A 25,872-nucleotide genomic window follows, 5' to 3' on the forward strand; every position below is an offset into this window, starting at 1 on the left:
GGCCCTCCAGGCAAATGCATGCAGTATGGGAGCCACCATCTAGCTAGGGTCGTCCTATCTCATCTCACGCATGTGCTCATTCCAGGCCTTATTCCCTTCAGCCCCACATGCACATGCAGGGGATGTCCGGGGTGTGCAGTCACACCCGCGGGCTTGATTACTCCGAAACCAAACCACTGGGCCTGACACTCCACGTGGAGTAACTGTCCAAATGTTAGACAGTTTAGGCCAAGAGACAAGTACCATTTAGTTTCCTTTTGCTGCATAACAAAGCCTCCTGGTCTTTCTGGCATTTGGTCTGTGGGTTGCTGGGGCAGCCCTGCTCTGTAAGTCTGTCTTCGGGCCCTTCATATTCTCCTCATGGTCTGGATAAGTATGTTCTTAAGGCCCAGGCTGGAAAATGGCTCGCTCTTTTCTGCCGCATTCCAATGGCCAAGGCATGACTAAGCCCCACCTGGATGGGCAGGAAGTCGTCTGTGGAGACGAGGGTGGGGAAGGAGCGAATGGGCCTAGCAACAGTTGGACCTTCCACAAAGCACACCCACACCCGCTCAGACCAGTACCTGCACACACAAGCTCACATTAGCATCTTAGCAGGTCTTGAGCACACGCATCTCGCCGGGGTCACGTGTGCACCCCTCACATTCTAATGTCCAGTCATGGCAAAATCATCATCCAGGTGTCCAAACAGAATCATGAGCAGTAGATGCATAAATATTACATATTGATCTTGTCTTTTAAAAAATCAACTTCTGAAATTGAAATTATCCTGTGTCAACATGATATGATCTCAAAAAACAGCACAGAGTTATGAACTATGAGTTGTAAAAGAATATGTATGGTAGGATACCAAGTATGTGAATAAATACTAGCTAAATTAATTATAAGCCCATGCACAACAAGTCTATGTGTCAGGTAAGTTTGAAAGTGGGCCTGAGGATGGTTAATGCCAAATTCAGGGTCACAGTTACTTCTGGAGAAGGAGAGAGGCTGAAGGCTAGGGAGGGACCCATCAATTATATCTGTGATGTCTTAAGTTGAATTGCAAGTACATGGGGTACATGGGTGTTTTGTTGTATTATTCTGTATGTTTTTTTTTTTTGATGCTGGATATGTTTAATAAAACAAGTAGTAGGCTCCTGGTTAAAAATCCCAACTGTTCCAGAGGCAATAGGATGAAAAGCAAGTCTTCCTCCCACCCCAGTCTTCCTCCTCAGAGGCAACTGCTGTTTGCAGATTCTTATGCATCCTTTCAGAAAAATCCTACCACCCCCACACACAGGCTCCCTTTTAAAACTACAAAATGGAAAATACCAGCCTGCTGGTTATGCACTTGGCGTCTTTAGCAGTTAACCACAGTCATCCATTGCTTAATGATGGGGATAAGTTGGATGAAATGCATCATTGGGTGATTTCACCACTGTGCAAACCTCACAGAATGTACTTACACAAACCAAAGTCACTAGGTGATGCAATCCTGAGTCTGCCACCATATACGTGGCCTGCACTGACTAAAAATGTTAAGTGGCACTTGGCTGTGCTTTTGTATGACTGGCAGCACAGTGGGTTTGTTGACACCAGCATTACCATAAACCTGTGTGATGTAATAGGGTGACTGCGACATTATTAGACACCAGAGAATTTTCAGCTCCATTATAATCCTATGGGACGACAGTCGAATATGTGGTCTATCATTGGCTGAAAGGTCATTATGTGGTGCTTGACTGTCTCTTACAGCAGATGCACATTAGAATCACCGGAGGACACTCTAAAAAAGAACTGATTCATGGTCCCCACCCCATACCAACTGAATCTCTGGAGGTGGGGCCCAGATATCTGTAGGACTCCCAGGTGATTCTTACCTGCAGCTTACTTCACCAACTATGAATCTAATTCCGATGGTTCAGATAGAAAGAGGGACTATACAAACTGAGATCCTTTGTCTTTGGGAGCGCTGGGACATGGTGGTGTATGATGGTATAAGAGCCTGATGAATCTCTGGGCTCATAGACAGGGCTCCCAAGCCTTGACAAAGTACGACATAGTTCCAGATGGGAAATGAGACTTTCTTTGTGGTGACCAAGTTCTCTCACTGCCAGTCTCCACCCAGAACCCACAAGTAACCGTTCTCCACCTCCTTTTTATAATAAACATAAAGTTAAAAAATAATATCCAACTGAAAAAGAGGGGGAGCCCCCACCCACATTTTTTGTAGATATTATCAGATTGCCCTGGTAACGAGGTGCCCTTTAACAGTTCCACAGAAAAACCAGCCTGCACTTCTCCTACATCTTGGCCAGCACTAAGTATTATCATTTTATTTTGTTTTTGGCAGTCTGATGGGTGAAAAGTGATGTATACTTATGTTTAGCATTTGTTGATTCATAGGGAGGTTGGGTATCATTTTGTAGTATTCTTTAAATGGACCATGTTATTTGGGCTAGGGATTAAATTGATATGAAAAGCTGCCATAAAGAAAAAGAAAACCAGGGCATTAAAGCAGGGTTACAGTTTGAACTCTGATTTACATACGTCTAATGTGCTTTTATTATTTTTTCTTTTTAACACACACAGTTTCCTGATATCCTTCAACAAACAGCCTTCAAGATGGCTGGAACCCTGCTCCCTAAAGAATTCCTCTGGGCTGTCTTTGAATCTGTTCGGAACAGCAGTGAGGAGAGCCCCAGTTTTGACCCCAGCCCTGGTGAGTGCTTCCGGAGTATCTGATCCTGTGCCAGTGTCCCTGACATTAAGACATCTCCTTGTCCAGGAGACTGGATGAAATACTTACAAAGTACTAGAATGGCAAAAATCCACAGGCCAGAGAACCACCTTTGTAAAGTGATTTGAAATCATGTTCCACACTCCTTACTCAGGCTAGTAGGTTTAACGGGTAGCTGTGTGTAGGACATATTTCAATAGGATTGGCTTAAAAGACCAACATGGTTTAGCAGCTAAATAGTGCAGTGATGGGGGCAGTTTGGCTAGATCTGAATTCTGAGTCTGTTACTTATTGGCTGTGTGACTTTGGCTTTGTAAGCCCTTTAACCTCTCTGTGCCTCAGTTTTCAACTTCTCTTAAAGTGAGGATAAAGAAAGCCCTGTACCTCATTGGATTATTGTGAAGATTAACAGGTTTAAATCTGGCTTATAGGAAATGTATTAGGCATTTTTATTATCCTTACTGTGCACCTACTAAGTGCAGACTTGTGCCTGGGCATGAAGAGACAAAGTCAATCAGACCCAGTAATAATTGTAATACTAAAAGCTCACAGTCAGTCCTTACTTGCTCTCATTCACCTAACAGATATTTATTGAGAGCTGATTATGTGATTAAGAGAAAAATTCCCAGTTTTCACAAAGCTTATTTCCACATGGGACATAGCCCGACAACGAATTCCATACAGAAGTAAAACATAAAGGCTGTTGTATGGTGATAAGTACCAAGAAGGAAGGGAAAACAGGGAGGCGGCCTGGGGGTGTCAGGTGGGGAAATTGGAGTTTTAAGATGAAATTCGACTCCCCGCTCTGTGGGTGGGTGGCGTCTGCACAAGCCAGGCCCCTGCAGCAGGGGAGTGCTGGGGCCCTTAGGGATGGGCCACGTCCTCCAGGGTGGCAAGTAGACCCAGCAGCTCACTGGCGATTTCGTCTTCTTCTTGGGTTCTTGTCTCATAACTCAAAAAATGAAATCCGCAGACCAGGAGGAGTGAGGGCAAGAGTGGGATTTGTTGAGGAACAGAAGCAGGAACACCTCTTGTGGTGCAAGAGGGGACCCAACAGAGGTGTTCTGGACCAAGTATGCTAGTCTAGGGGTTTATGTAGCACTTGGGTCCCTGCTATTGGTCCAAACTTAGGCCAGTTATGGTTTAGAAAAGTACTAATGCTGTTGGTCCAAACTCATGCTAAGTAGGGTCTGGAAAAGTCATTGATGCTGTTGGTCAGCCTGAATCTCGTTCAGATTTGCTTTACTTCCACTGTGTCCCCACTTCAGGAAGCAGGAAGTTGAAGTCCTGGAATTGCGCGTGTGCAGTGGGGTGTCTGGAGAGGCAGCACTGGAATGTGCTTCTGCAGTGGGCCTCCCCACTGTGAGGCGGGGTGGCTGCAGGGTGACAGAGCAGCTTACCCTGGCTCCCCTCCGTGCTGGACCACTGGCCCTGAGACCCACGCCACTATGCAGGCTCCTCACGGCAGCCTGTGCTTGCTGTCTGCACTTCAGTCCACCCCAGCAGCCACTGGCTTGCTGAAGGGAGTGACTATAGGGCTTGGGAAATACCACTCCCTTGCTGCTTCTCGACAGGGCCCAGTGGCTGGCTGCATGGCTTGGTGTCTGGGGACCTATGTCAGTGGGAGATCATAATGTGGAAGCAGAACTATTGAGGAAGGTTGCTGAGAAGCTGATGTTTGAGTGAAGACCCGAGAGGCATGGGAGTGGACCACATGGATTGTCATGTCCACAGCCCAGTTGTACCAGGGCTGTGGGCCAGGTTGCTGAGAGACCAAAGGAAACACCCAGAGGGCTGTAGGAGGCATAGCTTGTGGGAACGGTCCAGTGGCCACAGGCGGAACAGACACCTTCCCTCACCTCACTGTTTGCCAAGAGGTGCCTCCTCTTGGAATTTTGTGTCCTAGGAGCTGGCTGGACGGGTGACACATATCCTTTCCTCAGCACCCTCAGTTCCCCACTAGTCACTACCAAGAGAGGTTTTATATGTCAGGCTGCAGGAGCAGGGACATCACCAGCATTAGCTTGCTTAGACTGTTTGCCTGACCAGCATCCCAAGGAGCAAGAGAGCGGCTTCCTCCAGATAACGCTGACTTGCCCTGGTTCCCAGTGTGCATCTGAGAGACAGTGTCCTTCAGGACGTTCCTGCCCAGGTTTGCTCTCAGTGTTCCCTTAGCTTGGCTAGGTTTTGGAGACTAGAAAGGGGCACTCAGGAGATGGTGTTTTACTGTCTCCTGTTTTCTTTGAGTTTTCCACACAGAGGGGATGCACTGGAGGGATGGGAACTGAGAAGCCCGTGTCATTGGAGGAACAAGCCAGTCATAGGGCCTATGGAGGAAACCCTGAGGACTTTGGCTTTTGCTCCAGGTGGAGGAGTCACGGGGCATCAAGTGAAGAAGGGCCCCAGTCTGGCTTGTGTCCGTTATGTGTGGTCTTCTCCCTGCAGGTGCTGTCTCGTTCTCACTTCTGTTCCGTGGGGTGTGCATTGTGAGTCTCCCATTTTCTTGAGGAGGGAAACTGGGGTTCAGAGACAAAGAAGTTGGCCAAAGTCACAGAGTTAGTAAGAGGCAATTCTTGAACTTGTGCCCCAAGCTAGTGATGTTGACTGCAAACTTCTGCTGCCCTCAAAGCCAGCAATCCTGGGGTCATACATCATGTGACTCTTACTATGATCCATGGGAAGCAAGACTTTCCACACTCGGAAAGGAAGCAGCTACCAGTGCATAGACAGAGTTTTCTTAGTTGGCTCTTGGTATTAATTGATGCTGTGATTTTAGTGATTAATAAATTGGCAGGATTACTACTTGGCTTAATTTGAGTTGATTCATGGGTGTGTTCATTCTCCAAATATTTGCTGAAAATCTGTGTGCTAGGTTCTAGTCTAGCACACAGCTAGACATACAGCTGTGATAAGACCAAGTACCATTCAACGTTTCTGTTTCTCTCTAATTCTATGCTATCACTGATTCTGGGGAGTGAGGAGGGATGGGTCTGTAATCCCCTCCAAGTGTGATGTGAGGTAAAGATGTTGAGAATCACAAGTGACACCCTTGATCTGGTCTAGTTTAGCTTCTTGTTTAGAGTCCAGTGAGTTTACATGAAAGATGCAAGAAGAAGGGAGTGACTATAGGGCTTGGGAAATACTCTGGTATCTGGTACTGCTGGTGAGTAGTCAGCATGAGTAGTGGTCAGCTGCTAAAACAAAAAGATCCAGCCTTGCTTTTAGAGAGCCTTGCGTTTCCTCCCAGGCTGGATGTACTGGAGCCAGGAAGGACAATATCTCATTTATGCATTGGTAGGTAATTAGTTGTCCAGGTAAATCTCATCTGTTCAAAGACTGAAATGGATGGGTTTCTTTGTTGCCAAGGAAAATGCAGTGGGTCCCTTTCTCTTCCTTCCTGGGATCAGAAGGCCACAGCTCCAACGATGATTTTTATGGATAGAAAATCACCCTCTCATTTGAATGGAAAGTCTCCTTTTTCATTACCATGAAACCCTTAATGCTGGATTGCAAACTCAAATATATAGGGGGTCAGGTAGGTGACATAAATGATAATGTTGTCTAACATTTATTAAACACCTTCTGTATGCTTCTAAGTGCTTTCAGTTTTCTTAACCATTTTACAAAGTGATTTTATCCCCATATTGTAGACAAGGAAATGGAAGCACAAGGGGTTGAATAGCTTTGGATTTGAACCTGAAGTCAGGACTGTTTACCAGCTCCTGTTGCTCTCCAGGGGATTGCAGTCCAGTTGTGATGTTGTAAAGCTGCTCCTTTGTCCATGTGGCTATACAAAATGCTGGCATTTCCAAGATTTGTCCACCAGGGAGTTAGCAAGAAATGGCAGAAGTGGGATTTCAGCTGGGCGCTGGGTCCCAGCCCAGCCTCTCCACTATCCTGCCTCTTGTGAATGAATCTAATGGGTGAAGACTCTTATTCAGTGGGGAAACTGACTGTCATTTCCTAAAATCCTCTTTCCCCCATTCTTCCCTGCATCTCCCCATTCTTCAGGTTGCCATGGAATCACAGCTCCCTCCTCTGAGGACATCTTTAAGTTGGCTGAGGCCAATGCCTGCTGGGCCCCTGAGGACCTCCTCTGCATGGAAGGAGACACTTTCATCAGGAGTGTGGAGCTGCTGGGGGCTGTCAGGGGTTTCAGCCAGCCTCAGCTGTTGACCCTGAAGGAGAAGGCGATTCAGGTAAACCGCCCCTCAGGGAGGAAGCTCAAGTGGAAGGACAGACCCCCCAAATCCCAGCCATGCATTTCTATGCTTGGACACCTCCTTGGGGAATCTGCACTGGCATGATCTTGTTGGAATTTCACTGCCTCTGCTCAGTGAGGTAGTCGTGATCTCCTCATCTGAGACAAGGGGAAACTTCTAGTTCCTCCCTCTTAGGGCAGTGGCAGAGAATGGACTGAGTGTGTTCTGTGTGTGTCCTGACCAAAACTCTTTCCAGGAATTCTGCCTATTCCTCCTCCACTGGGAGAACCCCAACTGCTGCCTGCAGCAGGTTTTATTAGCATCTGTTGCAAATTCATCTGAGAATAGCAGAAAGGAGTAAAAGAGAGAGCAGGAAGTAGTTTGCTATCTTTAAAAAGTTCCCTTTGAGTGGCTCATGTTAGCTGTTGGGATAGTTATGAATATCTAGTTACTCTCGTGGGGTTAAAAAAATCACATTACTTAAAATTCTATTTACAGTCCTGATTTTTATACAAGAAATCCAAGTTTATTGTAGAAAAGCCAGAAAATAATAAAAAAGATAATCAGTTATAATCCTTTACCCTGGGATACACAAGGGTGATATTTGGGTATATTCACCTGAAGCTTCCTAGACTTGTGCATGCATATGAAATAGAGTTGTAGATTTCATATATGTGTTTCCTTAATCCCCACAGGGTATTGGTTCCAGGATCTGCACATGTACTAAAATCCATGGATGCTCAAGTTCCTTATATACAGTAGCACAGTTTTTGTATAACCTACAATACCCAATACAACATAAATAGTTGTTTTACTATATTGTTTAGGGAATAATGACAAGAAAAAAAGTCTCTTCAACATAGATTCGTTTTTTTTTTTTTTTTTTTTTTTTTTTTTTTCACTGCTGGGGATAGAACCCAGGGCCTCATACAAGTTAGGCAAGTGCTCTACCACTGAACTACATACATCCCCAACCAAGATACACTTTTTTTGAAATTTTTTTTTTTTTTTTTTTTTTTTTGGTACTGGTCTTTGAACCCAGGGGTGCTTTACCCCTGAAATACTACACCCTAAGTCTTTAAAAACATTTTTTTTTTTAAAAGACAGGGTCTTGCTCAGTTGCTGAGGGTCTCACTGAGTTACTGAGGCTGGCCTTGAGCTTTCAATCCTCCTGCCTCAGCCTCTCATCACTAGGATTACAGGTGTGCACCACTGTGTTCTGCTCCTTAGAATATTTTTGATTTGTGGTTTGTTGAATCTGCAGATTGCAAAACATGCAGATTGCAAAACATGCAGATGTAGAAAACTAACCTTATTCACATATAGATGTTACAAAAATCATATCACACACTTAATTCAATAACTTGTCTTATTTAATGTTTGACAGTTACAGGGTGCTTATTTTTCATATCAGAACTATAACTCTATGTCAGCATTTTACATAGCTATATAATATTTCATTTTAAGACTGGCCTTTTTATTTAGCTAATTGTTAGGCTTTTAGATTATATTTTTTTTAATGCCTCAAGGTGCTTCCTTGTAATGTCTTTGGGTACTTATCTCATAATTTTTTTAGGCTAACTTCCCAAAGGAGGAGTTTCTTGGTGAAAGTGTAAATACCTAAAAAGCTTATGATCCATGTAGCCAAATGACCCTCTTGAAATTATGTACCAATTCATATTCTCAGTAACAACAGATGAGGGCATCTTTTACAAGTCTCCACATCAGAGATCACCATTCTTTATACTCCTTGTCAAAAAGGCTATGAGCCAATGTAGCCTTCTTTGTCTGAAATGAGCATTTCTTCATCCATGACAGAGAATAAACTTCTTCCCATATGTTTACCTCTTTTGTGAATCTCCTGTTACTGCCTTTGTCTTATTTTAATAAAAACAAAATGAGGTCATTTTTGGTTATTGATTTATAAGAGATTTATATATTAAAGGGATCCTGTGTCTATGTAAAATACTCTGTTCAGGCTGCTGAAAGAAAATATACAGGATAACTTACCAAGAACAGAAATCTGTTTTTCACAGTTCTGGGAACTGGGAAGACCAAGATCAAGGCTCTAGAACATTCAGAGCCTGGCAAGGGCTTGTTCCTCGTGGATGGCCTTTCCTGTCAGCAGCCTCACGAGTGGAAAGGCCTGGAGAGCTCTCGAGGGATCTTTTATAGAGGCACGAATCCCATTTGTGAGGGTGGGACGCTCATGAGCTGGTCACCTCCCACGGGACCCCCTTCTGATATGGTTGCTTTGGGGATCAGGTTTCAACACAGGAGTTTGCAGGGACATAGCAATTAGACCTTAGCAAATGCTGTCACCACTGTTGCTTGAATTGTTTTCCCCTTCCGTTCAAAGGTTTGGGACATGCCTTCCTCCTGGAGAGAGCACCATGTCGTCTCCCTGGGGCGCATCGCTCTGGCTCTTAATGTGAGCGAGTTGGAGCAGCTGGACCTCAGCTCCATAGACACTGTGGCTTCCCTGAGCCAGCAGACAGAATGGACCACAGAACAGGTAGCTGGAGGCCACTGGGTCTTTTAAATATTATAGTTCTCTCTTAATTCTGCTTGTTTTCCCTTAGATCTTTGAACTTATTTACAGAGTTTATAGTAGCTGCTTTCATACCCTGACTGCTAATTCTAACCATCACGGTTATTTCTGAGCCTGTTTCTGGGAATCAGTTGTTCTCCTACTTATGGGTGGTATTTCCTTGCTTATTTGCAAGCCAAGTCATTTATTATTATTATTTTTTTCATTTTTGTTGGTCCTTATGATTTATGCAGACTGATGGGTTTCACTGTGGTATACTCATGTACACATAAAAGTTTAATTTGATCAATTTCATATGCCGGTGCGTCCCCCACCCCTTTCTTCCTCCCGCTGGCTGCCTTCCTCTATGCTAATGGTCTTTCTTCTGCTTTCACTGCCCTATTTTGTCTCTGTTTTTTCCCTTTTCACATATGAGAAAACATGCGATGCTTTTCTCTTTGAGTTGGACATTTTGCTCAAAATTATGGTTTCTGGTTCCATTCATTTTCCAGCACATGACACAATTTTGTTTTTCTTTAAGGCTGAATAAAATTCCATTTTGTATATAATTCCATTTTGTATTCCTTTATCCATTCATCTGCTGATGGACTCCTAGGCTGATTCTGTAACTCGGCTATGGTGAACTGTGCTGTGACAAAATAGGTATGCATGGTATCTCTGAAGTACCTGACTTTAATTCTTTTGGATAGATACCAAGGAATGGTATAGCTGGATCATAAGGTAGTTTTATTTTTAACTTTTTGAGGAAACACCACACTGATTTCCATATTGGTTATACTAATTTACTAATTTCTGTCAAAGGTATATAAGAGCTTGTAGTTCTCTGTATCCTCTCTAGCATTTATTTTTATTTGTATTCTCGATGATTGCCTTGCTAACTGGAGTTAGAGGGAACCTCAGTAAAGTTTTGATTTGCATTTCTTTGACCTGCAAGCCTGTCAGTTTTGACTGGTTGAATTATGAATTTTATGTTGTCGAGTGTTTGATTCAGTTGTATTCCTTTAAAGATTATTGGGCTTTATTCTGGTTTATGTTTAAGTTATTTTCCAGTCAGTGTGATCCTTTTGTTTCCTTCTGAGCTTCGTCATGGCAAATGCAGAATGGCTTTTATTCTGTGGTTAATGTTCCCCCATGATTCTTCCGTGGACTGTCTGGTCTGTCGTGTTTTTTAACATCTCCCCACCCTGGCTGGTGGAGATGCGAACTCTCTCCAACTCCATGTGTACCTTAGCCATTGCTCCTCCTGCTGCCTTCTGGTGACTCTTTTCTTGCCTCTGTGGAATTTCATTCCTTACATGTGCAAATATCAACTCAGTCCTCAAACAGATATCTTCGCAGATTTCTAGAACTCTGTGTACTTTCCACATCTCTAGTACTTTGCCCCACAAAGACCAGGAACCCTTGCTTCTCTGAACTTGGACCCCCCTCTCTCTCCTGTATAATTATTTATAGAACAATGCAGATTGGCAGTTCTCTGAGGCTGCTTATATGTGTTTCTATGGGCAGAAAACATTCTAAGAGTTTGATTTTGTTTCCTCTGGGGCTACCTGTGATATTTATACTGGCTTAGAATTGAGCCTGAGCACAGAAATTGTATCTATAAAAGATGACTAGCACACGCTTTTCTTTAAAAAATATATGGTTAGACATGCATGTTTTATTACATAATAAATATTTACTGAATAAATGAATGCTGAAGCATTCTCTTCTTAGAGGGGTCAGTGGAGTGGATTGCTGCTTGTGAAGTGTTGAAGTGAATTGGTGAGGAAGAGTAATTTGCTGTGTTTGTTTTTTTGTGCCATTTTGACCTTGGATCTCTGTGTCAGTGTGCTTGGACCTCTGGGCTTGTTTGGCTTCCTCCTCTTGCTCTGTGACCTGGAAAGTGCCTTTGGGCAGCGAGCCAGGGCAATTTCAGGGCTTGCTTTATTTGTTTTCCTTCTTTCAAGATTACCATCCTGTGCTCCCTGTTGTCCAATATTGGAATACAGTTGTTTTATATATTTTGTTCGGTTTTCTAGTCATTTTTAGTGAGAGGAGAATTCCTGTGGTCATTAATCCTTCATGGGCTGAAGAAGACATCCTTGGCAGAATCCTAATTGTTTCAGGTGGGAGAGACACATAGGGTGTCTGACCCATGGGACTGCTGGGAAGGGAAGTCCTAGCTCCTCTGTGTTGTCCTCATTCTCAGGCAGGCCTCCCTTAGCAGGCTGTTCAGCACAAGGCTTAGACACTCCTCTGTTAACAGCCTCCTAAAAATGTGTCTCGTTTTCATTCATTTGTGAAAAAGTCCCACCATTAACTTGAGTCATGTGAAGAATCACTCTGGACACGGGTGGGGTGTGTGGATTGGCCAGGCCTGCATCAGGGAGTGGAATTCCTCTCCCCATGCCCACGTGAGCTGAGAGTGGGAAGGGACATGTGGAGGTTAAGGACCCCCTGGTCCCCCCAAAAGATGTCCACACTGAATCCCTGGAGCTGGTATGTTGTCTTATGGAGCAAAAGTGTCTTTGCAGATGTGATTCATTTAAGGATCTTGAGATAGATGATCCTGGTGGTCCCAGTGTGATCAGAGGGGGCCTTGTAAGAGGGGCGGGAGACAGAAGCGCCATAGCTATAGAAGGTGACCTGGGGAAGGAAGCAGAAGGAAACAGAGATGTGAGGGCGTTGGCTGTTGTTTTTGAAGATGGAGGAGGAACCGTAAATCAAGGAAGGGAGGTGGCCCCTAGGAGCGAGAAAAGACAAGGAAATGATTTCTCTCCTTAGGGCCCTCAGGGGAGCATATTCTGCTGATTCATAGTAGGACTTAAGACCCCCCAAACTGTAAATGAATAAATTTGTGTCATTTTAAGTCACTAAGTTGGTGGTAATTTGTTTAGTAATAATAGGAAACTAGTGCGGAATAGTTTTTGAAAGGAAAATTGGAGTGGTGTTATTGAACAAAGAGATAATGGACGCCAGGCAGGCAAAAACCAACGCCCCTCAGGAGCACGGCACAATGGCAGTTGTCACATCCCATAACCAAGTGGCACCATTCAAACAGATCACAGTGTGAATGGCATCCCCCTGGGTCTGGGGAACCCGGAGGACCTGGCCATGAGGCTTCAATGAGATAATAAATTAAAACATTTTCAACAGTGTCTGGAGCGTGGAGGTCGAGGTACTTGACTGTTTTCTTTGGTGTTGCTGTCCTCATTGCCACCGTCGTCATCATGCTCCCTCCCCTGCATTAGTTTCTTTGTTTGCAGGATGAGAGGGTTAAACCCAGCAATCCAAAGTTCCTTTCACTCCAGCATTCTATAATCTTATGATTCTGTGGCTCTAAAACTGGTTTTGACTCGTTCGAGAAGTGCCACATCACATAGCTGATATTAAAATCATTTCTATTTGCAGTCTGGGAGAAACAGAAAAATATATCCAACTTAGAAACTGGAGTATCTCTTTCCCTTTGCACCAATTTTAATTCCCATGGATGGCAGTGAGATTTATCAATATGTTTGAAGAGGATATGAAAATCTAACATTTGCATATATCATTTGCAGTCAGTTCCTCAACTTTAGCTCCCAATCAAACCCTTAAATGTATGTTTCTAGATTAATAGTCAGACCTGGAGGAACTACATTAACAGATAGTCAGCTTAAAAACCAATATAAGGGGGAAAAACTATTATAGAAGCCAGAGGGATGAACAGAGAGATTGAAATCTTACAGCTACTCATTTTTCAGCGGTTAATATTGCCTAAAAGTGTAGGTATTAATTGTCCTGGAATCATTATGTACACACCGGTCCAGTCATTCAGGGGAATGTATTTTGACTTATCACCTTGCAGGCTGAGTTTGCATTTCTGGGTTCCAGTGGCAAGGACAATTTAATACCACATCTTCAAAGTAATTTTATTTGAATTGTACTTTTGCACTTTCCTTTTAAATGAGCATGCCTGATACTTGCCGAGTCCAAATTGCTATGAGTCAACTAGTGAAACCTGATTGTGAAGACTTAATAAGAAAAATTGGAAAGCTAACGTGAATATTCATCTTTTCCCATGTTCAAATATCTTTACTGACTGGGGACAGGCTCTGGAGTCTGACCGACTGGGTTTTAATCCTAAAGCCATTATTTTCTAGCAGTGTGATGTTGACTTACATAACCTCTCTGTGCCTCAGTTGCTCATCTGTGAAGGAAGAATAATATTAATACTTAGCTAAGAGGGTTGTGGTGAGGAGTAGATGAGATGGTGTATGTAAAATAGTGCACACAGTAAGCGTTAAAAAATGTTGGTTACTGGTATTTTGGATGCACATTTCCATTCATCAGACATTTAAAGTCTAAGCATGTCTTCCGTGAAACACCCCTAAAGTAGCATGAGCTTTGTAATCATTGAGGACAACTTAATGAAGACCCTGACCAGTCTGAATTGCACAAACATCAGAAATCTCTCTGAAACCAGTCCATCAAGTGAAGGCAGAAAAATGATACTGCTTCAAAGGAGCAGATATTGCCCATGACTTCAGTAGGTTACTCAGTCACTCAGATGTTCATTCATTCACTCATTCATTCATTTACTCAAACACGACTTATTGATTTCTCCTATTTCCAGGCATTGTGCTAGAGTGCTTGGGATACAATAATGAACTTGTTGGATAGGGTAACCTTATCTTTGGGGAATATGCTGGTGTTATAGACAAAATGAGTGATCAGGGTGAAAAGTTTTAAAAATTATCATAAGTGATACAGAAAATGGACAAGGTGCTCCTAAGAATAGTATGTGTGCAGTTGGAGATGGGAGTCCAGCATGTGGTCTTCTCCATTCAGGTGACCCTTAAATAGACCTGAGGGGTGGAAAGCAACAGCAGCCATGTGGACTTTGGGAGTGACATTGGTCAAATTATACTGTTCCTATGAGCTCCTCTCATCACGGAGATGATCTGTATTGTGGGGAGGAGTGACAAACATTGAGGGAACATGGAATGTCAACTGTGTCCTTGTGGCCATCGCTTCCATCAAGGACATGTTTGTCTTTGGATGTCACCTCCTCCTCTTTGCCTTGTCATCTCTTGCAGTCTGTTTTGCCCACTCCCATCAGCATCAGATGGTCCAGAATCCATTACATAGCTCATCTTGCAGGGATTTGTTTCCATCCTGCCTCAGGCCCAACACAGGTGGATTAAATTTACTTACAAGTGGCAGCAAATGTGATACAAACTAGTTTGATCAAGAGAAACAATTTACTGATTCCCATAATAGAAAAGTTTAACTTTAGAGTTCAGGGTTAGCTGGACCCAGGAGCTTCAATGCTATTGTTGGGAATCTAACCCTCTCCATTATGGGGGGCTCTGCTTTCCTTTGTATTGCTTTCACTCAGAGGCAGGCTTTCCATGCGAAGTTTCTAGCAGATCCATGTGCATATCTTTCCAAGGATCCCTGTGTTATCCTTTCAAGTTAAAGTCCAGTGTTAAGAAAGCACTTTTCTCCCAACTGCTCTGCCCAAGGTCTTGTTTAGCTCTGGCTGTGTCATGGGCATAATCTAGAACCAATCACTGCAGCCAGGTTAAGACTAGAAATAGGTGACTAGAAATAGGTTATATGGAACACAGGAGGCTGTTAACTTTGTCTGAACCATATGGAGTAAGAGTGTATGTATGGGGTGGTTTTCCAGGGGCAGTCACGAACAATGAATAGCAATTGTGCTGGAATTTCAGGGACTCTACACATCAGCCTCCTTACATCAAAGTACATTGGAGATGCAATTTTAAATGCCAGCATATTTTATGTACTAGTCCCTGGAATTGAAGAGCAAGGGGGAAATATACTTCTGTAGAAAACAGAGGAAGAAAAATTCATTCTGCCTGGTCAGGAAAAATTCCATGAAGAAGGCAATATTTGTTTTTTTTTTCCACATTTTTTATTGGTGCATTATAGTTGTACATAATGCACAATTAATAATGTATTGGTGCATTATAGTCATACACAATGATGGGATTTGCTGTTACATATTCATATGTGCAAAAATATAGCAGTATAATTTGGCCAATATCACTGCCCAGCACTCATCCCCTCCTCCCCTCCTTCCTCTCCTTAGTCTCTTTCCTCTACTGATCTCCCTTCAATTTCCATGAGACCTGCCCCCACATCTCTTTTCCTTTTTTTCTGTCTAGTTTCCATCTATGAGAGAAAACATATGACCCTTGAATTTCTGAGTTTGGCTTATTTCGCTTAACATAATGATCTTTAGTTCCATCCATTTTCCTGCAAATGACATAATTTCATTCTTCTTTATGACTGAATAAAATTCCATTGTGTATATGTACCACATTTTCTTTATCCATTCATCCGTTGATGGACACCCAGGCTGCTTCCATAGTTTGGCTATTGTGAATTGTGCTGCTATAAACATTTGAATGCATGGATCACTATAGCATGGTGTCTTTAATTCTTTAGGATAAATATTGAGGAATAATATAGCTGGGTCACATAGTGGTTCCAGGCCTAGTCTTTTGCAGAACCTCTATATTATTTTCATCATGGCTGTACTAATTTATAATCCAACCAACATTGTAAATGTCCTTACATCCTCCCCAGCATTTATTATTATTTGTATTCCTTTTTTTTTTTTATTTAGAGACAGAGTCTCGCTAAGTTGCTTAGTACCTCGCTTTTGCTGAGACTGTCTTTGAACTCGAGATCCTCCTGCCTCAGCCTCCCGAGCCATTGGGATTACAGGTGTGCAGCACTGCATGGGGCTATCATTTGTATTCTTGAAGACTGCCATTCTGACTGGTGTGAGATGAAATCTCATTATAGTTTTGATTTGCATTTCCTTAATGCAACACTTTTCCATGTATTTTTTGGCCATTTATATTGCTTCTTTTGAGACGATTCTGTTTCATTCATTTGCCCATGAATTAATTGGGTTCTTTGAGTTTTTGGTGTAGCACTTTTTGAGTTCTTTATATATTCTGGATATTAATCCTCTGTCAGAAGAATAGCTAGCAAAGGTTTTCTCTCATTCTGTGTGTTCTCTCTTCACATTCTGAATTTTTTCCTTTGCTGTGCAGAAGCTTTTTAATTTCATGCCATCCCATTTATTAATTCTTGGCATTATTTCCTGAGCTTTAGAGGTGGTATTGAGGAAGTTGTTGCCTGTGCCTATATGCTGGAGTGTTAACCCTTTGATTTCTTCTAGGAGTTGTGTTGGGACCTATGACACGTTAACTAACTCAGGCTGACTCCTTACTTCCTAGCGAGTGAGCAAGATCAAGGCCTCAAAGGCGGTTTCAATAGTTAATGACGATGAATTGGACCACCGTCAGAGATTGGTTAACAATAGTTCCGCAAGCGTGATCAGCTCGTGCTTGCCATATAGTCCTATGGGACTCTTGCCTGCGTGAACACCCCATGCCTTGCTGACCTTTAAGCTGATTGGTTCCCGCCTAGCCCCCACCCTACATAAAAGCTGTGTGACTTCCTCAATAAACGAGTTCCTGCTGTGACGGGTCTCCCTGACGCGTCTGATTGTCCTCTGCACGGAGGGCTGGGAGCGGGCAGTCAGTCGGCCTTACCTATCCCGGTCTGACCTTGTTGGGGAGTGTCCCCTTCCCTTGCCGCTGGTCGAGAAGAGCAATGGGGCTTAAGACCCCAACAGAGTTGGAGAGTTTCTGTTCTCACTCCTAGGTCTTTGAACCACTGAGTTGATTTTTGTTCAGAGTGAAAGATAAGGGTCTCATTTCATTCTCCTACCTATGGATAAAGAGTTTTCCCAGAATCATTGTTAAAAAGGCTGTCTTTTGCCAGGGGCAGTGGCGGATGCTTGTCATCTCAGTGATTTGGGAGGCTAAGGCACGAGGATTCCAAGTTCAAAGCCAGCCTCAGCAACTTATGTGAGGTCTTAAGCAACATAGTGAGACCCTGTATCAAAATAAAAAATAAAATGGACTTGGAATGTGGCCCAGTGATTAAGCACCCCTGCATTCAATACCCAGTTCAATACCCCGTCAAAAGACTGCCTTTTCTCCAGTGTATGTTTTTTTTTTTTTTTTTGCATCTTTGTCAAGGATGAGATGACTGTAGATGTGTGGGTTTGTCTCTGTGTGGAAGGTGATATTTGAATTGGACTAAAAGGTAAAAGAATGACTTAATTCTCACAATAGGGAATGCAGAAAAATATCTTAAATGAAGGGACTTTTTTTTTTTTTTTGGTCCTTGGGATTGAACCCATTGGGACACATTTTAATTTAATTTAATTTTAGTTTTTATTTTGAGACAGAGTCTCAAACTTTTTTATATTATTTTGAGACAGGGTCTCACGAAAGTTGCAGAGGTTGCCTTTGGACTTATGATCCTCCTGCCTCAGCCTCCTGAGTTGCTGGGATTACAGGCATGTTCCACTGAGCTGAGAAAGGGGCTGGTTTGAGCAAAGACAGAGAGATAGGAGACTATCATGTTTGATGAAAAGTTGTGGAAACAGATGCTGGAAATATTTGGATCCTGATGCAGAAGAATTTGAATGTCCAAACTATCTGAAGATCATAAGAGCTTCTGAAGAATATAAGCCAGTAGTTATTTCTTATTTTTTTTAATAGGCTAAATCCATTCTGCAAGGGTTCCTGGAGGATTCGGGCTATGGTGTCCAGGATCTGAAGAGCTTTCATTTAGTAGGACTTGGTGCCATCCTGTGTGCTATGAACGTCACTGAAATTCCACTTATAAAGATCTCAGAATTCAGGTAACCCAAATATTGGTGTGCAAAATTGCAAATGATCCACCCACCTGACCATCTGTCCATCCATCCATCCCGATGTTCTCTACTTTCTGATACTTTACCCTTTCCAGAACTAAAATGGGGAGTAGGATTATCTGGGTCCTCTCTTGGTGCTGAGTTTATTTACCTTCTACACAATGTTTTTGACTGGAGAGGTCCCTACACTCGCTATATCCCTTCTTCCTTAACCAGGGCGGTGGTGGCCAGAATTGGGACCCTGATCTGCAGCACTCATGTCTTAGCTGAGTTTAAGAGAAAGGCAGAAGTAGTGTTTGGGGATCCCACCGAATGGACCAGCTCCGTCTTGCAGGAGCTCGGGACCATTGCAGGTAAGAGGCACCTTGAGCGTACCTTTCTCTTTTCTAACTTAAATCTGGGACTAAAATAAAATGAAACAAAATTACATAATAATCCTTGGCCATATAGAGTAAACATCAGTGCAGTTACAATAGAACCGAGATTTTGAGGCTTGATGTTGCGGAGGGCAATATTTGAAAATCTGCTTTTTAAACAAGATCTCCTGACAATTCCTGTGCATGCTACAGTTTTATACAGAAAAACACTGGTATAGAACGTGATTTAATTGGTCTCCAAATAGATTTGTTCACCATCTTAAAGTGTGTAAATTGAAGCTCCTTCTGGGCATACATTTCACTACAGGAGGCAATCAGGGCTAATTTGACCCACATATTTTTTCTAGCTGATTAAGGAACTTGACTCCCTCATGTGATTTTTTCCAGGCCTTTTGTAAGGAATAATGCTTGCTTGGGACGTGCAGATTCGTGCATTATGCAGCACCATTAATAAAACAGTGGAGTTCTGATGCCTTGAACTAAACCCTCGTGATTCCTTTTCTTCCCCAGCTGGATTAACTAAGGCAGAACTCCAAACGCTTGACAAGGAATTGATGCGGTATTTCCAGCCATCAGCAATAAAATGCTTTCCTGATGAGATATTCAAAGTAGGTGCTCAGTTCTTCAAGGAGAAATGCGAACTTGACCCCATTTTGGATCACACAGGGAAACAAGGTGACGAGTCCTGGATTCTTGGGGTGTGGAAACAGGCCTCTACTGATAGGACCAGAGAAGATTGAAATGCCAACAATGGAGGGTCACAAGATAATTTTAAGTGTTTTTTGAAAAGTTTTTCTTAAATTTTAAATTTGTGTTTTAATTATATTTATTTTTATGGCTACCTTCTCTTCCCAGCAAGTGACAATAATTTTCTATTTATGGTGGTATGACAGGTTCATAAAGCCTTCTTCAAAACTCTTGGGCACAGATGTAGTTCAGCGTTTGAAATCTTTCAGATTTTAGAAAGATTATCATGTGTTTGTACTAAATATACCTAATATTCTCAGCAGCATCAGGGGACGCACTTGTAAGCAAACATACTAAAAACATAATGTTTTTGTGAGGAAATAGTTGACAAGTCACACCGATTGGAATAAACAGAAGCTATAAATAGCCTCATATCAAGTTTTACTAGTAATTAAGTTTGTTTTAAACTTTGGAAAAAACTTTCGGTTTTCAGACTTTTTTGGACCTCAGATTTGCAGGTGAGAGAGTATGGAGCTAGATAACAGTTCTCTTTTTTTTAAATTATTTTTTATTTTTACAGACTGCATTCTGATTCATTGTACAAAAATGGGGTACATCTTTTCATTTCTGTGGTTGTGCACGATGTAGATTCACACCATTTGTGTAATCTACATATACATAGGGTAATGATGTCTGTCTCATTCCACCGTTTTTCATACCCCTCCCTCTCATTTCCCTCTATGTAATCTAAAGTTCCTCCATTCTTCTCTAACCCCCACCCCCCACCCCCATTGTATATCATCATCCACTTATCAGGGAAAACATTTCAGCCTTTGGTTTCTTGAGATTGGTTTATTTCACTTAGCATGAAATTCTTCAAAATAAGTTTAAGTAAAGATCTTTTAATTGATTTAAAGAAAACCATAATAAGACAGATGATAAACTGCTATGGAAAAAATTGAGAGGTTGTGATTGGATCAGATGAAGTAGGGCAGCGGGAACTCCAGCAAGTGATCCTTCTTCCTGACCACATACAAGATCAGTGGGGACGGGCTTTTCTGATGAGGAGGGAGGGACCCTGGTCTTCTTGCTTGCTGGGTAGTGTGGGCACACCTGGATAAGGCACACAAATCAGACTGGACACCGTCCTGTGGTGCCACATTGCTGGTTCATGTCAAGACCCACATCTGACCCAGGACCACTTCAGCACTGTGGACAGCTCCCAGCACACCATGGGCACAATAGTCATTTTGGGGAAAATAAATACCATTCCATGAGTCCCGAGTGAATTCCTGCTTCCCCTCTGGGATGCTCTGCATGGGATGGGCAGATTTGTCCTGGTATTTCACCAAGCATTTTCTCCTGCTCTCAACTGGAGTGCAGTTGTGGCTACTTCCTTGTTCAGGTGTTTATCTATTTTGAACTCCTGTTTATTACTTGCAGTGTCCAGGTTAGGCTACCTGGGATCTGGAGATTCACTGGGGAAGGGGTTATAAAACAGTACCTTCAGGGGCCAAGAAGGTAACATAAAGGAGGGCAGTAGGCAGGGTGGGGACCAGTGTGAATTGGAGAGCCCCGTCTAAATGGGGCGGCTGCTTCCCATCTCAGGCACATTAATGCAGTGTGACCATGTGGACCCAGAATTGCTGGATCTTACTTTTTTTTTTTTTTTAAGAAGCAGCCAGAAATCTTCATTTGCATGTGAAATCTCCTGATAATTAAATGTTGGCAGCCGATTTGAATTTATTTTTGAAAAAAAAAAAAAAAAAAACCCAGTAAGCCTAGAGATTCAATCTGTCCCATGGGTCACAAGTCAGCAGCATTGGAAAAATAGATAATTTTTGTGATACAGACTCGGTGTTAATGGTAGACGTAGCCCGATGAGCACCTGCACGGGTGTGTGTGTGTGCACGTGTGTGCTTCCTGAGAAGGTAGGAGGCGATGCTCAATCTTGGAGGACAGGCAGGCGAGGTGGAGAGGAAAGAGGAGCATTCCAGGCAGGGAGAACCCTGCTGCCTCCCAGGAGCTGTCAGTATGGAGGCTTCTTCTCCTGGGGTGAAGGGTGCCCGGGGTATGACTGGAAGGGTCACAGGACCCAGGGCTTGAAGGAGCCTCTGCTGCGCTCAGGAGCTTGAGGTGTGTCCTGGAGAGGGCTGCAGAGCAATGGGAGTCCAGGGAAGCATCTACCTGCACAGGAGAGAAGAGGGTGGCTAAGAAGAGGAAGGGAGGAAGGAGCACGACCATAGAATTCCTGATCCTTTGGGGCCCTAAAAATAAGCAGGATGATGTTAGAGGTTCTTTTACAAAAGCAGAATCCTGCTACTCCATCTCATTCCAGTCCCACTGGAACCAGTCACCAAGTCCTTATTTAAAGCTGGGTGACTTCAGAAAACATTTTGTTCTGAGTTCTTAAAGACACAGGGTGCCCAGTAGAATTTTCTACTTCTGTTGTCTGTGGCCACATCACCAATAGATGACCATGTGTTCCCTCATCTGATCTCTAACAGGACTCATCATGTGGTATTCAGGCAGTCATGCCAAAGGATCAGAAGACGAGTTCTCTGAGTTATTCCACAGCTAGTCTAAAAGCCCAGAGAGGCTATGTAACTTGCCCAAGGTCACACAGCTAGTAGGAGGCAGAGCTGGGGCTCGGATTCCAGTCTTTTGCATCCAGGCCTGTGATCTCTTTCCTACGTCCGTGTTTCCTCAGGTGGAGGACTGGAGTGGCTGGAAAGGTATCTTCCAGCCATTGTCACAGTGAGAAAATCATGACTGCCTTTCAATTCTCCTCTAATACTTTTAATACTTTAATACTCCCACTGATTACTTCAAGGAGACTCACTTTGGAGATAGGACGTCTTTAATACCTCTGGAACACTTAATTTCACCACCCTCTCTTTTTTAAGAGGCTAGGGGTTCAGATATTGTTGGCCACAATCTGGCTGAAATCAAAATATGGTGTTTTCTTTTGCCTTCTATTGAATGTTTGCTTGTGGCAGTTCTGATCTTCCATTTTGGAAATTTCCATTTTAAAATACATTGTTTGCTTAGTGAAAGTGTGATCTTAAAGAGGTGCACAAATGGCACATGGGCATGACAGAGTTGTGCAGCCTCGGGGAAGATGACCGAGGTTTGGGGAAAGTGGGAAGCCCCCTCCCCGCAGGTTTGCCCCCTATCCCTCCCGCAGGAGCTGTCCCCGGAGCAGATCGCTTCCTTGGGTCCGGAGAATGCCGCCGCGGTGACCCACGCCCAGCGCCTGCAGCTCAGCACGTCACAGCTGCAGAGCCTCCAGCGAGCACTAGATGGCGCCAAGGCTCACTCCTGGCAGGACGTGCCCGCCAGCGCCAGCCCCACCGGGACGTCCTCCGCAGGTTCCCCCCCAGGTGAGCAGGGCCGCGCCAGGGACCCACTCTTAGTCCCTTCCCTGTCCAGTGGTCTACCCTGCAGTCCCTGAGGGGCGGGGGGACGGTTCCTAAGATTCAGGGCGGGGTCTTTAACAGTCACTGAGGGTCTGCGCTCAGAGATAAACCTAAAGTGCTTCCCAAGCTTCCTCCTGACCGGTTCTAGCAGCCTTTTGAAATCACCTGGGGAAGCTCGCAAAACTTCCAGTTCTCGGGTTCTCTTGGGAATCCATTGAATCAGAACCTCCTCAGGACTGAGTAGGTTTCAGGGGCTCCTTTGCATCCTTCTTCCTCACTGTCCGTGTTATTAGTTCAAGCCCTATGCGTGGGCACCTTCTGGATTCCAGATCTGCCGTAGGGCTGGCAGTGGAGGGAGCGAGACAGACAAGGCTTTTTTGTAAATGAAGAGGATGATCTCAGATCTGATAAGATCAGCGAAGGAAATATGTGGGGAGAGGTGATGGTGACTGAGGCTGACCCCTGTAGGGTCTGGGAGCCTCCTTCGGGAGTGGCATTGACCTGGGGATGTGGCTCTCCTGACCTTTCCCCTCCCGCCTTCTCACTCCTTTCCTCCCCCACCCCATCTTGGCGGTTCCCTCTGTCCTTAGTGAGCACCACCTTTGGGCTAGGCACAGTGCTCCGCTTTGGTGAGACAACTTGGCGAGACCATCCGTTGTCCTCGCTGAGCTGTGGGGTGAGGGAAGCATCCGTAACCAGGTGACCAGGCAGTATGGTGGAGACGCACAGACTCCGGGGGCATGTACCTGGATGGGTCTGGGGGAGCCGAAAGGGCTCGTGGGATCCTCCTGAGACCCATTATGCCCCAGCCGAGGCATCAGATGGGGACAAGATGGACTTGGCCTGGTGGACTATATCCAGGTAGAGGGAAGAGCAAATGCTCACAGGAGAAAGATGGGCTTAACTACCTCTTCACTACGCCTGCTTTCCTTCCTTTTCCTAACTTGATCATCCATCATGTCAACAGCCCCCACCTCCATGCCCCTCCTTCTTTCTCTGGATGGGAATTGGGGGCTTCCCACTTTCCATGGCCACAAGTGTCCAGAAGCTGTGCTTACAGATAGGGGCCGTGCCTTCCCCTGTATTATTTTTAATAAACTTTTTATTGAAATATAATTAAAATTATATATCATAATTATAATAATGAAATTATTTTAAAATGTTATGGCATTTTGTATGAATATATAATACACATAATAATGTACATGTTTAGAACATATGAGGGCAGAAAAGTTATGTAATAAAACCTCTGTCCTGTCTCTCAGCCACCCTTCTCTTCCCCAAAGGCCACCAGTCTTACCAGCCCTAGTGTATTTGTCCAGAGATATTCTATGCATATACAAGCGATCAGATATAGATTATTCCTGCAGTTTTACAAAGGCTTATTATAACCTTGTTCTGCACCCTGCATTTTTTAAATCTAACAGTATAATTGGGGACAGTCCCATTACCATACACAAGAGCTGTGCAATTGTTGGTTTTTGGCTGTATCACAACAATATCTAACTAGATCTCTGTAGATGGGCATTTCAGTTGTTGCTTTTCTTCTTTTTTTACTGTTACATTGTTGCATTGTATAATTTGCATATAACCTTGTATAATTTGCAAGTTCAGATATGTCTAGGATAAACTCTTCAAAGTGAGATCACTGGGTAGGAGAGTATGCGCATCTGTAATTTTGATAGACATTGTCGAATCCCCTGCAGAGTTGGGTACCAGTTTTCCCTTGAACCAGCAGTGGGCAAGATCCTAGACACCCTTCTCCATTGGTCCTACAGGGGTGTCTAAGGAAGAGCTGCCCCTGGGTGAGCCTTCCTGTGGCCAGAGGCTCCATCTCTGGTGTCCTAACCCTGCATCTGGAGTGATGTTTAAAGTACAGATTCTTAGGCCTCCTACCAGACTTGCTGACTCAGAGTCTCTAGGGGAGCATCCTGGCATTTGCATTTTTAACAGGCTTCCCAGGTGACTCTTAGGATTAAGGCAGGTCTGGTATAGGCTGAGCCACCCAATCCCATTTAATTCGACTTGCTCTTTTCTTCCTCTTTGGAGCCATTATTCCCATTTAAGAGATGAACAAAGAGAGCTTCCCAGTTAAGAGGTCCCAAGAGACTCAGGGAGCTGGCACGGTGCTTCTGCCCCAGCAGGCTGCCCTCATGAGCACCCTGCCTTGTGCTTGCTTTCAGGAGCGCCCATGGCCTGGGATCTTTGGCTTGGGCCCCCCCTGCTGCCTCTAATGACTGACCTTCTGTGGTGAGTGGCCTGAGCACTTCCCTGTTGGTGTTCCGAGTAGCTGGCCAAGGCCTGTGGAGACAGGATGCCTCAGACTCTAGAAGACCCTCACCTGGACTCAGCACCTCAACTAGGACAAGGAGACCTTGGGCCTTTGACATTTACAATGGAAAAAAAATAAACCTAAAAATGATCCTGTGAATTTTGAGCCAACCAGTCTCCCCAGCAGGGTGCCTTTCTCATCCGGTCTTAGCCTGTTTTGTTTTTTGGCTGGGAGACAGAGCCATGTGAGGGGAGGGCATCCTGTTTACAGCATGAAGACTTAACCTACGCGTCTCCACCCTCCCTCCCCGAGATGGGGTGGTGGTGCAGGAAGAGGAACTCTCTAGCCAGTGCCTGATCTGGCTTCTGCTCTGGCTTAATTTCACTTCCTTGGAGCTACAGACTGCATCGGATTTCTCCTTCTCCGATACTTAGCAGAACTGAAATAAATGAATCCCTCAACGGAAGCCAATATTCCTGCCTGATTGCTGGGACTAATTGATGTTTTGGTGGGCATTGCATTGCTTGGAAATTAAAACATTTAACATGGCTCAACGTTAAATCAATTTTTAAATACATTTTCCAGATGCCTTCTATTTCCTTGGGAATCAGCTGGATGGGTGACTATGGAGTTATCAGTTAAATGTTCAAAATATTCTTCTTCTTCCTCTTTTTTTTTTTTTTTTTCTGGAGATGGTGTCTTTCTGGTATTGAGTTGCTCTGCACTTCAGAGAATGGTTTGAAATTAAAAAAAAAAAAATTGGATAAGTCAGTTGCTAATGTGATTCTGTCACAGCCCAGCAAACTCAGCCCCCTGGTCCTATCCTTCTGGGATGAAGTTACTTCTGGGAATTGCTAGGATGCCCTTGGCCTTGAGTTCAGGAAGTCGGAGCTTGGGAAAGGGGGCCAGCA

General features: G+C 43.8%; 1 protein-coding gene across 1 annotated transcript in view; it reads left to right on the forward strand.

Moving 5' to 3' along the window:
• Positions 1 to 24,949, forward strand: part of OTOA (otoancorin) — a 62,965-nt gene extending 38,016 nt beyond the window's left edge. The window contains exons 21-28 of the mRNA XM_079120022.1: positions 2,575 to 2,704; positions 6,734 to 6,921; positions 9,284 to 9,439; positions 18,052 to 18,194; positions 18,423 to 18,559; positions 19,094 to 19,191; positions 22,458 to 22,653; positions 24,873 to 24,949. Coding sequence (XP_078976148.1) covers positions 2,575 to 2,704; positions 6,734 to 6,921; positions 9,284 to 9,439; positions 18,052 to 18,194; positions 18,423 to 18,559; positions 19,094 to 19,191; positions 22,458 to 22,653; positions 24,873 to 24,943 — 1,119 coding nt within the window. The 3' untranslated portion in view covers positions 24,944 to 24,949. The remainder of the gene's footprint in view (positions 1 to 2,574; positions 2,705 to 6,733; positions 6,922 to 9,283; positions 9,440 to 18,051; positions 18,195 to 18,422; positions 18,560 to 19,093; positions 19,192 to 22,457; positions 22,654 to 24,872) is intronic.
• Positions 24,950 to 25,872: the final 923 nt, after the last annotated feature.

The sequence above is a fragment of the Sciurus vulgaris genome (genome assembly GCF_902686455.1).
Source record: "Sciurus vulgaris genome assembly, chromosome: 18".
In the NCBI taxonomy this organism is placed as follows: Eukaryota; Metazoa; Chordata; class Mammalia; order Rodentia; family Sciuridae; genus Sciurus; species Sciurus vulgaris.